The sequence below is a fragment of the Lissotriton helveticus genome, chromosome 9 (genome assembly GCF_964261635.1).
Source record: "Lissotriton helveticus chromosome 9, aLisHel1.1, whole genome shotgun sequence".
Lineage (NCBI taxonomy): Eukaryota > Metazoa > Chordata > Amphibia > Caudata > Salamandridae > Lissotriton > Lissotriton helveticus.
The window spans coordinates 1,248,864,019-1,248,883,837 of NC_136070.1; the positions used below are offsets into that span (position 1 = coordinate 1,248,864,019).

The 19,819-nt window shown below is 41.7% G+C and overlaps 1 protein-coding gene across 1 annotated transcript in view; it reads right to left on the reverse strand.

The window, feature by feature from the left end:
- Positions 1 to 19,819, reverse strand: part of SLC26A6 (solute carrier family 26 member 6) — a 276,916-nt gene that overhangs the window by 224,262 nt on the left and 32,835 nt on the right. The window contains exon 6 of the mRNA XM_078662436.1: positions 18,872 to 19,024. Within this exon, the coding sequence (XP_078518562.1) occupies positions 18,872 to 19,024 (153 nt within the window). The remainder of the gene's footprint in view (positions 1 to 18,871; positions 19,025 to 19,819) is intronic.

The following is a 19,819-nucleotide window of genomic DNA, read 5'->3' on the forward strand; positions in this document are numbered from 1 at the left end:
GGCCCTGCGGGACTATTGGCAGGACGTTGGGGAGGTGCTGAATGAGGTGACTGAAAGATCAATAGAATATGGGCCAGGGGAATGTCTTTTGCACTGGTTTCCCCATACCCCCAAAAATAAACTCACGAGTAAGTTTATCGACATGGGACTGATGGTGGCTAAGAGGGAGATCACTAGAAACTGGAAGGCGAGAGTGGGGCCAACTCCGCGGAGGTGGCGGCAGGAATTTCTAAAATGGGCTACGGCTGACAGCACGCATAGGTACCAGCTTGCGCGCAGGTCCCCCAGCCAGACAGCAGCTGACACTGCGACCTCATGGGAAGTAATGGTGCAGGCACTTAGGGACAGCGAGGCTGAAGACGAGGAGGGGGCCCCCGGGGCGGAAGGGGCGGAGGAGGCAAGCTGAGGCAAGCTGAGGCCCTAGGAGCAGCAGGTATGCAGGGGGGTTGATGCCAGCAATCCAGACATAATCGCAACGTGGCCTTAGACGGGGGGTGGTGTGTGGGACGGGATAGGGGGGGAGTTTTTAGTTTTGCGCAGGGAATGGGAGTTGGGGATTAGCGCGTAGGTTAGTAGGAATGTAAAAGTAGTCATGCACATAATCCGGACACTATCCACTCCTCAATATTGAACGTCAGGCAAGGATGAGCAGAGATAACAACGCCGCCCAACCCCCGGGTTGTGGGCATGACGGCTGTGTACTGATTGACGAGGCATATTGTGTATCTGCTAGATTTTATGGTGCTACTTTTATATGTAATGACCTGCACATGCATGACTACAATAAAAATTATTTACAAAAAAAAAAAAAAAAAATCACTGTGCATTGTCGAGAATGCAGATTATATTTACTTGAGGTAACCATAACTGGTGAATTGCACTGATTATTTTAAGTTACCTTTCTACAGACATGTTCACGTAAATGTAAAGTTACTTTTACTTTTCTTTTTAAAGAGTTTTATATTGCGCAAACTAGACCCAAAGATATCAGGTATCAGAGCACTTTACATGAGCACCAGTTTTGTTACAGATGGACACATTCATTTTTTTGGTAGGCATGGGGAGATAAGCGATTTGCCCAGACTCACAGGATGTTGTTCGACGTTGCAGAGACTCGAACCCGGTTCCACAGCTTTCAGGGCACCCGCTCTAGCCGTGAGGCTACTTCCTCTCCCCAACCTTCGTTTTTTTCAGTGAACATATATAACAGATGTACACATAGATGAAGTCTTTTTAGAGGTTTTTAAGTGATTGAATTGTATTAACAGATATTTTTATACATATGTATTTATGGATATTTATATTTATATATATATATATATTTATGCATTTTACAATAATGGGAACAAATTACTTGAAAATTCGAATATATTAATATTTTGTGACATTTGCACTTGCACACTTACACCTTTTTCAAGGGTTCTCCTTTGCCAAAAGAAATTATATTAAGTCATAAATTGATGACCCTTGTAAGTTCAATATTGATTAAGCAGTATTTGCACATATGAATATTTTTGCACAATTGGTAGCACTTTTTTAGGCACTGAGGTTAAGTTTACATATTGTCTAGATGATGTGAAAAATAAGGAAATGTATTGTATCTAGAAAAAGCATTTATGCATTTATTATTTAGAGTTATTATGATACAGAAATATGTACTCTGTATATATATTTTTTTTTCAAAAACTCTTGTAGCAAAAATCATGTATCATACGGATTTGCTAAAAAGATAAGAAATAATCTTGCATTGGTGCAAACATTAGCAATAAGTATTCAAACAAGGAAATGTAAAGTATTTTTTCCATGACCATTACTATGACCATTGTGCACTGTCACTTTAAATAGGATTCCCACAAGTTGTAGCGCTGTCATGTGATCAAGGCAGGGATCTTCCAAAACGCATCATGGTGGAAAACTTTTGATGTGAATAAAACAAATTTGCACAGAAACTGGGTCTGCTCTCGTTCATTTTCCCACGGAGAGGATTTGAAAGAGATGGATAGAGATACAGATATACACACACACATATGTGTGTGTGTATCTATATATATATATTATACACTTCTTTCTAACGGGTGATTGTAACCTAACCCGTGAGAAAGAAGTGAGGAAACTTCGAAATGCGTTGGGTGTTTCTCCTTGCCAATAAACATGCTGAGCACAAATTGTAGCCACGGCTCTGGTTTTTCTCGTGAGAAGAGGATTATTTTCCAGGATTGGTGTATGATATACAGGGGTGGCGACCCCGCCGTGTGCCGGCTATCTTAAGTGGCTTGGACACGCTAAGACTTTTGAAATATTATATATATATATATATATATATATATATATATATATATATATGAGTGTGTGATAATATTGTATCAAAAGTATATTATATTCATATAAACTCACCATAAAAATGTTTATGTATGCCCTCCGTAGAAGGTAAAACAACACAACCTTATATTGACATGTAACCAATACAATTCAAAAGAAAAACAATAAAAATAAAAACAGATTCTTAATAAAATAATAGTATTAATAGAGAAAGAAAAATTGAAGCAAACTGCTTCACCTGAAAATACAACTGCAGGAAATTGTGACTCTGTACAAAGAACATTTGGCAGAAAACGACCGCACCAAGCAGAAAGGATGTCAACACTTCAAAAGTAAGTAATTCAAATATAACATAACGTACGCGTTGTTTAACCCCTTCGATGCTGATGATGAGCTCAGCTCGTCATCAGCTACGGCGCTCGTGTGCTGATGACGAGCTAAGCTCGTCATGTAACGCGGGTTTTTGAAAAATCCAGGGCACAGCGGGAAAACCGCTAGCGCGCAAGTGGTTAAATAATACTACATTTTTCAAACAAGCTAAGTAATTATTTATCAATTACTATCTCCAAAACACAGATTCTTAGACAGAATAATTCCAAACCAAACATTAAGAATAGAAAACAAGCATTTACAATGCAATGGTTTCGCCTTTTGAAAAGTTTGAGCTATTGGCATTGTAAATGACAATTTTTATTTATGTATAAATAAATGGCATTGTCATTTACAATGCCAATAGCTTAATCTCTCGCAAATGAGACCTATAGCATTTGCAATGCAATAGGTCGCGTATTTACGCGAGTTTGAGCTAATGATATTGCAGATAACAATGCGTTTTATTTATGTTTCCAAAACCAAAACATAAATAAAAGGTCTCTCACACTGCTGTCTCTCACACACTGCTGCCTCTCACACACCATGCTCTCCCACACACCATGCTCTCCCTAGAAGACTCACACTGCTGTCTCTCTCACACTGCTGTCGCTCTCACACTGCTGTTGCTCCCACACACACACACACACATGCAGAGAGCGACACACACAGCCACACACATACAGAGAGCCACACACACACAGCCACACACACAGCAGCTAAACCCTGAGCAGCAGCTAACCCTTGCACAGCAGCTGAGCTACACTTCAGTGTGCTGTACGGTTGTCCTAATAACCCCCAACTGATAATTAAATTAAATAAAAACAAAAAGGCCATGTAAAATATTATACAGACGGTTTTATGTAAAGTTTTGCTTAGGATTCCTGTCCGGGCATTTGCAGAATGTTACAAAGTGAACAGATGGCCGGTATTTTCTTTTGGAAAGGAGGCCTCCCTAGTTCCCACACTAATGTTATTCGTAAAGAAACACTGCCCATATGCATTGTGTTTCTCTTTAAAAGGCAAAGACTTAGCCAACTTAAGCTGCTGTCTTTTTTAAGACCGCCCACTTGTGTGCCGAAATGAGGAAGGCCCTTTGAGTTTAACTCTGACCTGGGTCAATCACCAAACAGCACCTGTTTAATATACAGTGCTGTAAAATGGAAGCCTCGGAATTACGAGTTACTGCTATGTTCACGGTAGCCAACTGCAAGTTGGGCAGTGGCACTGCTGACAACAAGTGTGTGCACACTAAACATGCACAACGCTAGGGTTCCTTGACTGCGCACGCACAAACCGAAACTACACACGGATTAAAGGTAGGTTTTTAGCCAAAAAGACTCCCTCAGTTTAAACATCAGCTGGTGTCTCTGGGCCAGAATAATATGAAAAATTCCCAAATCTATATTGATAGCGCTTTTGAAGTGCACTGCCTCTCTTTTCTTCCAGTGACAGGCACACGAATGCGTCCTTTCCGCTCTCTGCCAAACCGTCTCTCTAACCTGGTGATAAGAGCGTCTCCAAACGCTGGCAGTTCTTTTACAAATAATGGATTTATTCAACGGGGACAACAAGAGTTGCCCAGGATAACACAATGTAGTCAAGCAGGGAAGCTGGTACTTCACCCCCCTCCCCCTGCTGTGCTCAGAAGTGCAGACAGGTACTCTACCGTTCAAAGTAAAGAAGGGCAGGTGGTCAGTACTCCAATACCTGTCAATTTAAAGCATTGGGTCAAATATATTGAACTCTGTCATAATCTGACCCCTACAGCACGTGCTCAGGTTAAACGGACGACCGCCTCACATGTCCCCATGATTCACCCAGTATCCCCTATAGTCCTGAGCCGCATAATTTACTCTAACCACCCAAATTAATTTTAGCTGCAATCTCAACATGAACAAATATTTATAAAGTGCGGTCATAGGCTTGATGCTTTATAGCCCTACCAGCAGCAGGTATTAATATTATTTCTATGCGTTTATCAACCTTTAAAAGGTTAGAGGTGAGTGGACCACTGAAAGTGTAACAGGTAGTCAACCCCCTGAGAGGCCTTGGGTCATTAAATGGGAGTCATACACAAACTTCCAAGTGAAATTCAAGTGAAGGCAACATTTCTGTCAAAGGCATGTTTTGAAAACGCGCGTAATAAATCATTAGATTTCAATGAAATGGCAGAGCCTTATGAAGGCGAGCAGGGCAAAAAATAGTATAGTAAAGTTAGAATGCAGGAGTAGCGGCCACCTCCGTGTTTCTGAAATCCAGAGAGCGTAATATTTTATTGGACAATATTTGCACGAGGCATTTATTGCGCTGTGCAACGGCACGCGGCTGTCAGCACGAGGGCTATGCAAGCACATTAATGTTTACTTAGAACAGCAGCGTAGCACTGGTTCGTGTTCTCTGATGCAAGTAAACAAAACGTGCACCGCCCGTGTTCACTTTGGGTGCTAAAGCCAACCACGTTGGGGCCAACAGTGCCGTTCATATCACTTGTCCCCGGTACCACTGCACCCGATGCACTGTTTATGGCAGCGCCCGGCTCAGAATTCAGGAGTCAGTGAATCTAAAATGAACTGAATGTCATTGCAAGGGTGCAAGGGGTCCTTTGCAAGCAATGGAAATGGAAACCCCGATCCTAGTTTTGCATTAAAAACACCCCAAACATGTAGGCTTTGTCAGATGTCATAGCACCTGATGTCACAGCCTTAATGCTGGTGTTCTGCACGCCTAGCAATGGGTCGTTTACCCCCTCCCTCCCCCCCCCCACACACACACAGTTGCGCAACTCACCTCCTTAGCCCCCCGGATGAGCTTGCGCACCGCGTCCTTGCAGCTGTAAATGCACTCTCCATAGTTGGGCTGGAAGTGCACCTCGGCCCGCGTCACTCCGCGGTAGGACCCGGCACAGCCGAGCTCCAGCGCCGGGGGCTCCACGTCGGAGCGGTCGGGGAAATACGTGACCGAAGAGCAGTCCATGGAGGCGGACAGCAGGGACAGAAAAGCCCAGAAGGCGTCCCGCCCCCCGGCCAGCAGCTGCTCCACCGCCAGCCGCTGCGCCTCGCTGTACAGGTCCCGCTGCAGGAGCGCAGCCTCGTCCCACTGCCGGGGCCAGAGGTGCCCCGAAGGCAGGTCGTCCAGGCACTGCGACTGGTTCGCCATGAAGCCGAACCCGGGAGCCTCAGCGGGGCAGCAGCAGACAGACGGCAGGGGGACAAGATAGACAGGTAAATTTAAACAAGTTTGAATCTCCCAGCTCGGTGGCTTCGGCGAGGACCTGTCTAGAGGGGAGAGGAGGAAACAAGCGGGAGGGGGGCGGGAGAGAACACGGACGACGGGAGGGGGGCGGGAGAGAACACGGACGACGGGAGGGGGGCGGGAGAGAACACGGACGACGGGAGGGGGGCGGGAGAGAACACGGACGGTGGGAGGGGGGCGGGAGAGGACACGGACGGTGGGAGGGGGGCGGGAGAGGACACGGACGGCGGGAAAGGGGAGGGAACGGGAAAAAACGTAACTCCGCCCAGGGAAAAAATCTCGGGAACGCCCCCGAATCTGGTCCGGCCTTGACGGACAGATCCGGCACCCAATGGCTAGCCTCCATTTATGGAGCTAGCCAATGAGAGCCGGGGGACGTTCCCGAAGTGCTTAGTGTCGACATAGGATTTCACCTGCGCTGAAAGGCTGCGCAGAGCGCAGCCTTTCGGCAGGCGAAACCCAAAAAGCTAGAAAATCGAGAAAAAATTCCAACAGGAAAAACACTAACAAAATGTGAAAAATCAACTTCAAATGTTAAAAAATATCTGACACCATTATTTTTCCAAAACATTCAAGTGCAAACAGTTAACAAATCCATATAATTTAACAATAAGTAAAAACTCCAAATTAACATATGTTCCCTTTCCTACAGTATGAAAACAACGATAAACACAGGGACACAATCTTTAAGAAACACTATGATCAACACACAAAACACAAAGAAGAAAAGACAAAATGGAATGGGAAATGTAGAAAGTAATGTAATAACATGATTCCACCTTTTACATAAATAACTTTTACATAAATATATTTCATTTATTTTCGATAGTATTATAATCTAACGTGACAAAAATGACTGAAACTGCTACATATGTAACATTTCAAAAAGGAAAGCTCATCTTAGGTTATATGGGCATTACTTTACAGCATAGAGAATAGTGATAACGAACAAAAAACATTAGAAATAAACTAAATACTACTTAATTGGAGTAACAACATTAACTGACAACACAAAATGTCAGAAAAACAGCCATCATCCAAATTTGACAGAGATGCAAGTAAAAAATGTCATATAAGACTTGGTAGAAGTCAGTATCTGTTCCCAACTACCTACACGAGCTATACTATTACATACTGTACCACTTGTCCCAGAGGAAACAAAAGCACCATTGCCAGTAGTAGCTATTCTTAAATGACTGATCACTAAAACGCAAACAGTAGCAAGAAAAACACCAAGAGCCCCAAGAACGTACGGACATCAATGACAATGATAAACTGACACACACTAACCAAGAATATATACTATATGATAACCTCACAATGATTTATTTATAAAGCACCCTTTTAACAAACAAATGAACAAAAACCCTCACTATTACTGGACTACTTTGAAGACACTTGTGCTGGATGACTGCAGAAATCAGTGTGCCAGCAACAACTCAAATGTTTAAGAGAATCCAGGGTGACCTGCCTTGCTTGGATCTACTACACTTTCATTCCGTGATTCCCCTGTAAAGCACATACTTTGACTGCAATAATTTATTTCACCCACACTTCTGTAAGGAAACGTTCAAAAATCTGGGTTGATCCACAAAATTCCTACCACCCAGGAGACAGGGTAAATTTACTATTCCCAAGTCACATTGGGGAATGTGTTATACTCTAAAGGGGTCAGAATTACTATTCCCACTTCCTGCATTAAAGTAGTCAGATTTACTTTTTCCACTCCAAACTGAGCTTAGTCACATGGGCCAGAATGGTGGACTATTGGGCTGGGGGTTGTTGACATTTATTTCAATACTCTAAAGTTTTGGATTTTGAGGGGGCTGGGCCAGGTCTGCTATCCCCTCGCAAAACATAGCTACACTGGGCAATGATAAAGTGCTGGACTCGGTTTTACTATTTCCACTAAAAATGTTGTTACATAGGGGAAAGTGTTGTATTCTAAAGGGGTCAGATGATGATTTAATATTCCCACACTCCAAACTTAGCTACACTGGGAAAAGTGTTGGACTGTGTGGAGGTAGATTTACTGCTCCCACTACAAACCTAGTCATGTTCTGGAACATGATGTGCTCTGTTGGACTCTAAATAGGTCAGATTTACTCTTCCTACTCTACACTTAGAAACACCAGGGAACATGTTAGACTTTAAAGGGGTCACATTTACTCCCCCATCTCCAAACTTAGCCACATTGGGGAAGGCATTGGACTCTATTGGGGTAGGGAGGCAGATTTATTATGCCCACTCCAAAATTAGCCAGACTGGGGAGAGTGTTGAACTCTGAAGGTGTCAGATTTACTATTCCCACTTCAAACTTAGCCACATTGGGTAAAGTGTGTGACTCTCTTGGTAGAGGTGGGGGTGTTGTGGCGGATGGGTGCTTTGGATTTACTATTTCCACTCCATGCCACACGACTTTGAGGAACGCTTTGGACTCGAGGTAGGAGGTTAGATTAACTATTGCCACTCCAAATGTACCCACATTGGGAAAACTGTTTAACTCTGGAGTACGTGAATCAGATATTCTATTTCCAATCCAACCTTACAACACTTGGAAAACTGTCCTCTAAAGTATTCACACTGCAAACGTAGCACCACCGGAGGAACTGTTGGACTCTGGGAGGAGGGTCAATTTTACTATTCCCACTCCAAACTTAGGGCCCAATTATGAATTGTGTGGGCAGACCACCAGTCCTCAGCGGCGCCGCATTACAATGTCCCCTTAGGGTCCCAGCCAATGAAAAGGTCGGCAGACAGGCAGGTTGTGATCCCCCATGGCAGTGTCGATTATGGCAACACCTGCACAGACCGCCGCTTTCCCCACTGCTGCCACTACGGGACCCAAGAACCTGGTGATGGTGGGGGTCTTGTGGCGGTCTCAGTGCACTGCTTGTAATGGGGCGCTTGGACCTCTGAGGAGACAGGAATTGCACCACCAACGACAGTACAGTGGTCACAAAACCGCCGTACATGTAATCATGCACTTAGCCATGCTGAGGAAGGTGTTAGACTCTAAAGAGGTCATATTTACTATTCTCACTCTGACCTTAACAAAATTAGGAAAGTGTTTGACTGTGGGGTGAAGCGTCAGATTTACTATGACCACTCCAGAATTAATCAGATTGCAGAAAGTGTTGGACTCTGGGGAGTTAAGATTTACAATTCCCAGTCCAAACCTAGCTACAACAGGGAAAGTGTTGAGCTCTTTTGGGCTGGCAGCTAGGTTTCCTATTACCAGCCATACTTAACTATACTGGGGAAAGTGTTGGATTGGGGGGGGGCAGATTTGCTATTCTCAGTACAAGTGTAACCATATTGTGGAAGGTGGTAGACTCTGGGAGGGCCAGATTTACTATTCATACTCCAAACATAAACACATTGGAAAAAGTGATGAGGTCTGGAGTGGTTTTTCTTTACTATTCCCACTCCAAACTTAACCACATTGGGGAAAGTGTTAGATACTTGTGGGAAATGGGGTGGTTGTAAGCGGGATAGGAGTCAGATTTACTATTACCACCCCAAAGTTACTCACATTGGGTAAAGTGGAGGACTTTGAGGGTGGGGTTCAGATTTACTATTACCACTTTAAAACTAACCACACTGGGGAAAGTGTGGCAGATTTGCTATTGCCAATCCAAATGTAGCCACACTGGAGAACGTTGGATTTATGGGGGGAAGGTGGGCAGATCTACTATTACCCTATTACCACTTCCCATATTGAATAAAGTGTTGAAACCTGGGGTGGCAGATTTACTATTGGCAATCCAAACTTCACCACATTGGGTAAAGTGTTCAACTCTGTGGACAGGGTACAGAGGTTATATTTACTTTTCTCACTCCAAACTTAACCACATTGGGAAAAATATTGAAATCTGTGGGTGGAAGGCAGGGCAGTTTTACTATTTCCAGTCCAAATTTAAACACGTTGGGGAAAGTGTTGGACTTTGAAGAAATCATGTACACTTTTACTAACGCAAAGTAAAAAAAATAAAACAATACTTTTGTATGTATCACTATTGTATAGTAAGCATTAACAATAAATACAATAGCATGAAAAATTCTATTATTAACATATTTCATTACAAAAATAAAAATACATATATATAAAATTGAATATTAAAATCTTAAAATTATTAACAAACAAATACTTAACAATAAGTTAACAAAACAAGTAACAAAGCTTAAATATTAAAAAATACCTTCTACTAAAAACAGTATTCAAAGGGATAACCCTAAAACAAAAAATATAGAATTAACATAGAAATTAGTAACATTAATATTAAATAAATATATTTAACTTTAACATTGAAAAGGGTAGAACCAATGTAAAGAAAGAAAAATAAAAGATAATCAATTAACTAATATAATAATATATTAAAAAACTAAAAATTATTAATGTAGAACAAAAATATTACATATATTAAAAAAAATACTACTGGTCCACCCCCTACAACCCTAGAAAATACATCTAAAATTAAATATTTATGATATATAATGTTATGTTATGTTATAACCTATTTGTAAAGTGCACTTCGACCAAGGTTTCATGGCGCTGTTCTGAGCTATTCTGAGTTGACTGCAGTAAGGGCTGGTTTACTCATGTGCCTGTATGAACAGCCATGTCTTGAGCTGCTTTCTGAATTGAAGCAGATCGGGACAGGAACGGATCTCCCATGGGAGTGAGTTCCAGAGTTGGGGCGCCAGATGCCCGAAGCGACACCCGCCATGCCGCTTCCGCTTGAACTTTGCGCTCACCAACAGATTTTGGTGTTTGGAACGGAGATCACGGGTCGGAATGTATCTCAAGATCAAGTTATTGATGAAAATAGGACTATAACAATTTAGGGTCTTAAATGTGAGACAAGCAATTTTGAAGGTGGCCCGTTGGAGCAGTGGGAGCCAGTGTAGCTTTTTTATCAGGGGTCTGACCGATTGCCACTTGGGCTGCTGGTAAATCAGTCATGCCGCCTGGTTCTGTACAAGCTGGAGCCTCTTGATCTGATAAGAGGGAAGGCCTAGATAGATTGAATTTGCATAATCTAGATGGGACAGAACTAGGCCAATCACAACTTGTATCAGTGCTGCATGGGTGAGCAAATGATGTATCTTCTGGATCTTTCGCAATTGAAAGAAACATTTAGAGACTACTGTGCCCACTTGGGTGTTTAGAGACAGATCTCTATCAATAGTCACCCCCAGACTTTTTACGGAAGAGGAGGGTTTGGGGAAGGGCCCTAATTCTGCCGGCCAGTAGTGAGGGCCCCAGGAGATACAACTATCTCCTATCAGCAGTACCTCCGTCTTTCCGGGGTTCAGCTTCAGATGGTTATAATCCATCCAATGGCGGATGAACACCATAGTATCCTGAAAGTTGGTAACAGATTCGATGGAATTATCTATGGTGAAGGAGAGCTGCAGATCATCTGCATAGTCAAATGTTGTTACTTTCCTCTGTTTTAAAGCTTTGATCAGGGAGAGCAGATAGAGATTGAACAGATGTGGGGACAAAGAGGAACCCTGGGGAACCCCACATGTGGTGTTCAACCCAGAGGCTGTGAAATTAGCCAGGCGAACGGCCTGTGTGCGGTCATCCAAGAAGGAGGTGACCCATCTTAGGGCTTTGCCCTGAAAGCCTGCACGTCCGACACGGTCCACCAAGATCTTATGGTCCACCGTGTCGAACGCGGCTGACAGATCTGAAAGAACCAAAGCTTGAGGGGTTCCAGTGTCAGCCTTCCTCCGGAGCTCGTCCAGAACTGCCAAGATGACCACCTCAGTTGAGTGGCCTGGACGGAAGCCGGCTTGATGGGAATCCAAGTGTCCAGACTGTTCTATAAAGGCAGACATACATTTTGCGACATGTGCCTCCAAGACCTTAGCTAAGTATGGAAGCAAGGAGATGGGGCGGTAATTAGATGGTTCTAACATGTCGGCGCCGACCTTTTTTATCAGAGGGACCACTATGGCGTCCTTAAATGATTTTGGGATGCAGCCTTGAGTGAGTGATGAATTTAATAGAGATAGGGCAGGTTGAGGAATAATGGAGAAGACTTCTCTCATTATGTGTGGGGGGCAACAGTCCCAAGGAGATCCAGATTTAACTTTAGACAGCAAGGGGATGAGCGATTCAGCATCAATCGTAGGGAAACTATCCATAGTACAGGAATTCCTGAAGGAGTCAGGCGGAATCTCGGCTGATGGAGAACATACAATGCTAGCTTTAATTGCTGCGATCTTTTCTGGGAAGAATGTGTTCAGCTTATCACATAATTCCTGCGTAGGAATTGGTTTAGATGACACTCTGTCAGGGTTGGATAGTTCATCCACAATCGAAAAGATCTCTCTCGATTTATTGGTGGACGTTAAGATCTTAGAGGAGAAATATTCAACCTTAGCTGCCTTAATAGCGTTACTATATTTTACCTGCTCTTGTTTATAGAGGAGCTTGTCTCCTGGGTCATAGCGAGCTCTCCATTTCCTCTCCTTCAGGCGGAGTAATAGTTTCATCTCCTTTAGTTCGGTAGAGAACCATTTATGAGCCTCTGCCTTTCGGTTTATCTTAATTTTTTTGGGAGGGGCAAAGTGATCGCTTGCTGTTTTTAACCAGCAAGAGATTTGAGTGTCAGAAAGATCCACATTCTGAGCCAGGCTAGGTGTTGAGCTGGCCAAGAAGTTCGTGAGCTCTAGTATATCGATGGATTTCCAACATCTGACTGTCCCACCCTCGACCAGGGGGGATTTGGCCCTTATGGCCAGAGTAAGTTGGAATGTCACCAGAAAATGGTCAGACCATATGCATGGAAGTACCTTCAAGGCGGAAATGATTGGATTTGTCGTCCAAACCTGGTCCAATGTATGGCCCTTATTATGTGTTGGCATAGAAATGTGTTGTGTAAAATTAAAATTTGTTAAAAGGTTGGTGAATTCAAGAGAATGGGGGCCACCTGATGGATCACCAAACCAATAGTTAAAATCACCAATCAACAAAATGTTGGAGTATTTAATTGCTAAATTAGCTATTTGTTCGCTCAGGGCAGTGGGGAAGAGGGGCATGGGCTGAGGGGGCCTGTAGACGACTACGCAGATCAATGATGTGTGATCAGAGTCGAGTTTAATCACTAAATTATCCGGGGCTGCTAGGTTGAGGGGATCGATCGATATAAAATCATGTTTACGATGAATAATGGCGGCCACTCCTCCACCCGCTTTTCCTGGTGAGCGGTCGGTGTGAAGTATATAATAATCTGTGGGGAGTGCAGCCAATATATCAGGGGCAGAGTCAAGGGTTATCCACGTTTCAGTTAGAAACAGGATATCAGGTGAGTTGGTAGAGAGTAATGTAAAGATCTCCAATTGATGTTTGACTAAGGAGCGTGTATTTAAATAAGAGACCCGAAAATTCATATGTTTGTGAGAAATGATTACCTTGTTATTCCTTTGAACACATTGTATTTCCGGGAATCTATCGCGTTACTGCAAGAGTCCCAGCCTATCAAGGCGGTCCCTTGTAGCCTTGTCTGATAATTGATGCGCTCCATGTAGGCTGCATAAATCTGCTGCGTTGTATTTCAAGAATTGCGCAGAGTGTGGTGCCCCTTGCCCCGTACTGGCGTGGACGGGCGCAGACGGGCTTGCCTTTGGCGAACCTTCGGCGCGCCGCCGGCGCGCCCGCTGAGCCCGCCCGCTGAGCCCGCCCGCTGCGCGGACGGACGATGGATGTCATTTATAGTGAAAGAAGTTGGGAGGGGCCAGGCTGCTAGAGCGCAACCCGCGTTCTACCCCCAAGATGGCGGCCCGCTGCGAAATCAGCCTTCAAAGATGCAGGGATAAGCAGGGTTCGAATCCCTGTGATGGTGTGTATATGTAAGAACAAAATTCAAGTATTTAAAATCTTAATGTGGGCTTTAAAATTGCATATAACCCCCAGCAAATATAGTAAGTAGCTCCTGGCTACAGCCTCCTCAATAAACAACCAAGCTAATGTTATTATAATAAATATAATTAAAATTGAAAATTCTACAAACTGCACATTAAAATATAAAATGTACATGTAAAATATACATTTGTAAATTACAAAATAAAATGTATTTAGTTAATCGAAACAATTAATTAGTAATTTGGTTTTTGTAAACTGTACATAAAATACATATGTAGCAAAACACTTCTGACCCTACACTTCCAAAAACGCAACAAACCGGAAATAAAAAAACAAATTAAAATAAAAAAGTAAATTACAATAAAACTATTATTAAAAAGTAAAGAGCCGTCATCAGCACCGAAGGGGTTAAATACACTAAAAAAGAAAAATAGATATTATATGCAATAGGATTAAAACAATCGACATTACACATATCAATATTTACTTCAAAGTAAAAACATGATATTATTACCTTTGATATTGGGCCCAATGGTATTCTTCACATCATGATATTTGTTGCACAATATCAACCAACGATGTCATTGAGTTGATACTGTGGTAAAACAACGTTCAGGGTCTGTGATAGGTACAACTGCATGTATATTTGCCTATAGGAGACTGGGCTAAGCAGGGAATGTAATGCAGAACAGTGTAAATACATCTTTGTGAACTGTACAAATGTCTTTGACCAGACAAGGCCTGCAAGACAGAACTGAAGGAAGGAAATACTCATGTCAGTCTATTTTCGTCTGTTAGGGTCGTGATGCAACCCAACTGTGGCACAGCTAGTACACATGGAACACTGACATGAATACTGAAGTTGTGGGTTTACAGAACTTAAAATGGGCCTATTCACAACAGACAGCAAGGTGACTTACATTCCAGTGTCATGGGTGTTTCATGCGTGCACACACTCTTACCTATCGGCTGCTGTCCATCGCTGCTTCCAAAGTGTTGTTGTGTTGTGCAAGTTAATGTAAAGTAGCAAAATGAATCACATAAGAGTCATGGAGGAAAGTGTGACTATTGTAAATAATATTGTTGTGGTGATTTCTGTGTACTGAAAGAATGCACTGACGTTCCAAATCCTGAGCGTTGTAGATGCTCATGCATAGCAGAGAGGAAATGCTTGGACATTTGAAGCAACAGCTGTATCTGGTAATGTATATATATATATATATATATATATATATATATATATATATATATATATATACATTACCAGATACAGCTTCTTGATTGCTCTAATCTCAATTAGGAAGTAGAAGGCATCATAAATGAACACGCAAAAGACTGCACATTTTGCAATGAACGGAATACAATGATACAATGTACTTCCTACATGTGAGGCAAGACATACACAGGCAGGAGAAATGAGTAATGGGCCAAACATGTAGGGAGAAAACTCTGTGCCAGGACATACTGTTTGGGGTCAAGGACAACATGGTGGGACAATTAGGCAGAAACACTTTGGGTGCCAGGTTACAGTACCACATTATGGATCAGGGAAGGTCATTGTCTGCAGTTAAGGGAATATTTGTGTCCGTCTTTAATGCTGTTCAAACTTATATTTATGGTTCAGTAATAGAAAGCCCATATTATTAGGTTGGGCGTTCTAAGTTAATGTTCTTAGTTCAGGCTGCACATCTGACAACGGTTCCAGTATCAAAATGTGCGCACACGTTTGCAAAGTTTAACAATATGAGGCTACGTATAATGCTTCCAGGATGTTTTCCGATTAGATGCAAATATATGCAAAAGCTTGATGATTCCTTGCTTTCAAAATAAAATCTTCATAAAAAATGCAACTAGTAATCAGTGTAACCAGTTTCAACAAAATTATAGGAAACATGACAATAAACAAGCATTGGAGAAACCAATAGGTATGATATTGATGGTCAACTTTTTGGTTTTGTCAATGTGTGTCTTGTTTTGACTTGATTTATGTACAACTTTATTGGTGTGGGAGCTGCCAGTTCCTCATAATTATAACAAACATTGGCAAAAACCAAAATATTTTTGGTCTCAAAAACCACACATTGCCACAGTATTTTCCGGCATTGAGCAAAACTAGTTTGCGTGCCGATATACTCCTTGTGAAAAAGCAGAATGCTGTCTTTCACAGTGAAGCCAGCTGATAGAAAGAGAGAGGGAGAGAGAGAGAGAGAGAGAGAGAGACAGAATTTTAATAAAAGCAAAGGTTTTGGTTAAAGCCAGTCCTAAATAGGGGCCCAATTTTTAAAGAAAGTCACAAAAGTGCAGCCGTGGTATATGTCCTTGCAAGAATTTACAGGAGTAGGTTAGGATATCGTACTCCTAGAAAATATTTGTGAACTGCATTTTAGACTGAGCAAATATGCATGTGTAGATTTGCTCATGCGAAAATCTGTTGAGCAGTAACAAGTTCACTTTCCCACCAACCACTTTTTTTCACAACCATGGAAGAAGTTTTACTTCTTCTTCCCTTGTCAGGCATTTAGTAGTAGTAAAGTTAGGATTTTGTCTTAAGTTAGGATATTGTCGTCAGTGAGGATTTTGTTTTAGGACCAAAACTTAAGACAAACTTAAGTTTAACTTAAGTTTAACTTAAGTTTGACTTAGGACAAAATCCTAACTTAAGACAACATCCTAACTTAAGACAAAATCCTATCTTAAGACAAAATCCTAACTTTACTACTACTAAATGCCTTTTGTGAATACCAGAAGTAGTAAGTTTAGGATTTTGTCTCAGATTAGTTCTGTGAATCGGCCTCAAGATGTTTACAGTGATATTTCCCCACACCCATCCTTGGTAAACCTCCTAGACAATAGTCTTCAGCAAGAATCCTATATAGCACGTAGGCACATGTGCAGTCTGTCGTGGTACTCTCACCTCTCTGTGTTGCCACACACAGTCCATGCCTAGAACATGTAATACAAACACTGTGATTCTTCAGACACACACTAACATGTCACCCCTTTGCTCTAAACATTAACTGTATGGCGTCTACTGATTTCACCTTTTTAGAGGAATGGTTGGAGCCTTATATTATTTCTTGTGCTTATTTGGTGTGTGTACTCTCTCCATCCCACATTATTTTTGTTCATAAAGTGATGTCATCGATTATGGCATTTTTGATGTTATATGTGACCTCATTAGTGATGCCTGCCTTGCCTTTTTGGTCCCTCCAGTACCACCCCAGGGTCAGGGGATGCTCCCATTCATAGTGGTAGTTTCTGGACACAGACCTCTGTACCTTGCTTGCTGTATTGACCAATGCAACCATTTTGTTCGGCTACAAGAAGCAGGCCAAATTGCTTGGGTTCACTGTTCCAGCTTGAGTCCTCCAATTGATATTGCACCAAGTAAAAAACGTCCTCGTCCAATCAGTGGGCCCGATTCACAGAACTAACTTAAGACAAAATCCTAAAAGTACTCCTTTTGGTATTCACAGAATGCACTTACTACTTTTGGTATTCACAGAATGGATTTACGACTACTAACTTTATGTCCACACTCGGGCCGGAAATTCCAGGCCGGAGGCGGAGCTTGCAACCCGGAGGCAGAACTTACGGCTTGGAGGCAGGGCTTGCAGCCTGGAGGCGGAGCTTCCGGCCCAGAGGTGGAGATTTCAGCCATGGCTAAATCCCCACCTCCGAGCTGGAAGCTCCGCCCCCAAGACGGAAGCCCCGCTTCCGGGTCGCAAGACCTGCCTTCAAGCCGGAAGCTCCGCCTCCGGGCCGGAATTTCCTGCCCGAGTCCGCACGTAAAGTTAGTAGTCGTAAATCCATTATGTGAATACCAAAAGTAGTACGTGCATTCTGTGAATACCAAAAGTAGTAAGTTTAGGATTTTGTTAATTCTGTGAATATGGACCAGAATCCTTTATTTGTCTCTCTTTGATTACCAATCTTGACAAATCTAACATGGTGACTCAAGATTCAACACATGTTTATGTATTTTGACCTCTTCTGAGCCTAGTTTTTTAAAAACATTTTTGGGGAATGCTGCTGACATGATTTTCACCATATTACAATAAAATCACAAGTTGCAATAAACCACTTCACCTCATCTAACTTTGGAGGAAATAACTACAGCAGTTTCTGTTGCCATGCAACAGAAAATATTCTATGGGAATGAACATCTGTTCAGCACTTTCAGGACTCCCATACTCAAAATTTGTGAAACAAAACAGCAACTTCTTAACACCAAAATGAAGCATTTGTCTCTTCTCCTTATCACAGACAATATTATTGTTTTCAATATTTCACTATTAGTAAAAACAACAAGCTTAGGTTCTGTTATTGGAAACATAGCAGTTGCCTCACATCTAAACAAAATTCTATTTCTTTTCTATTTTGTACTCTTGTTTGTAGTTTTTGATGAACTCAGTCTGTTATTTATCTATTTCTTTTTTTTTACAGTGCCCCATTGCCCTCAGGATAGGGCATCCTTAATACATTTATACATGTAGTAAAAAGCAAAATAAGTTTTCACTTTCATAGTTTAAAGAGTTGACTGGTGCATTAAGTGGTATGGTACAATATTTCTATAGAAAGTACTATTTCCATCACAACTGAAAATACACAATTAGGCATAGTTAGATCTACTGAGAGACACTTGTTTGGACTTCAGCTGTACTAACAGTGGTGTGGGCACACCATAACTAATCCTTCAGCATATGGCAGCAGCTTTAGTCACATATTTTAAATAGGTCTCTAGCTTCACCTACTTATGTTCTGTTTTGCTCCACCCTGATATGTTTACGGGGACCTATCCCACACCCAGATCTTAACAACAACACATGAGTTGCATGGTTAATACGTGTGGACTGTGATTCAACCTTGCTTCTGATTGGTCAGTCCATCTTCTTTAATGTATAGCACACAAAAAACGAAACAAATATTGGTGTTGTATAAAAAAAACTGTAAATAAAATGTCATAAATTGACAAAACGTGGAAAAGACTATTCAATAAACCGCAATGGTTATAGCATATTTTCAGGCACATAACGTGACACCACTTACTAGTAAAAGCTCAGTGGGGATCGGGATCAGGAGACGTTTACTGAACTTTTCATTCAGTGACTTCACCACGATGAGAACCACCAGGCACACAGCGCTGGTCACCACCGTACCTACATTTGATTCCGGCAGCATGATGAAGACCTTTATCAATGTCTATTGACAAAATGCCAGAAAGAGTTACATTTTAGGGATACGCAGAAAGCTATTTGTCATACCAAGAACAATAAACTGGAAAGTGAAAATTTGCATTGAACATTTCAATAGTGACAGGAAAGGAAAGACCCGGGGTGATTAGATTTCTTAAATCAGAATCCATCTCCTCCTGGTAGACTTGCAGAGAGGAGTGGGTGCAGGTGTGAACTTGGTGAAATGTGCAACATGTTTCGCCATAAAAGCTGTTCTTGAAAAATAAATGTTGTCCCCGCCTGCCTCCACCAATAATAAAAATTACAGAGTATTAATAAAATACACACAGCAAAATTAGAGCACCTTATGTACACTTTATAATCTTTGAGTATTTGGAAGGAAGATAACTGTGTCTTTTAATATGCAAATGTTTGGGTGCAAAACGTGTTGGGATTGCATTTGGGATTAAGGAAAATGATGTCAAAGTAAAATATTAAAATCAGTGTAAAAAATGCGATTTTCGAAAAAGAAGTAAACAAACAAATTTAGGTTAAAATATAGTAGAACATATTGTAAAATGTGTTTAAAGAATAAATTAGAAATGAGGATTTCATTTGGATTCTGATCATATTTCGGGTATGAAAATGTGAGTTTCAATTAAGAAGCAAAAAAAGGAAATCCTACTGAAGGAAAAACCATCCATAAAGACAATATTTTTTCCCCACCGTAATTTCTTCTTCCCAAGGGAAAATATTAGGATTTTGTAAAGGGTATTCTTGCCACAAGAATATGTAAGTTCCCACCCACTCCAGTTCACATTCC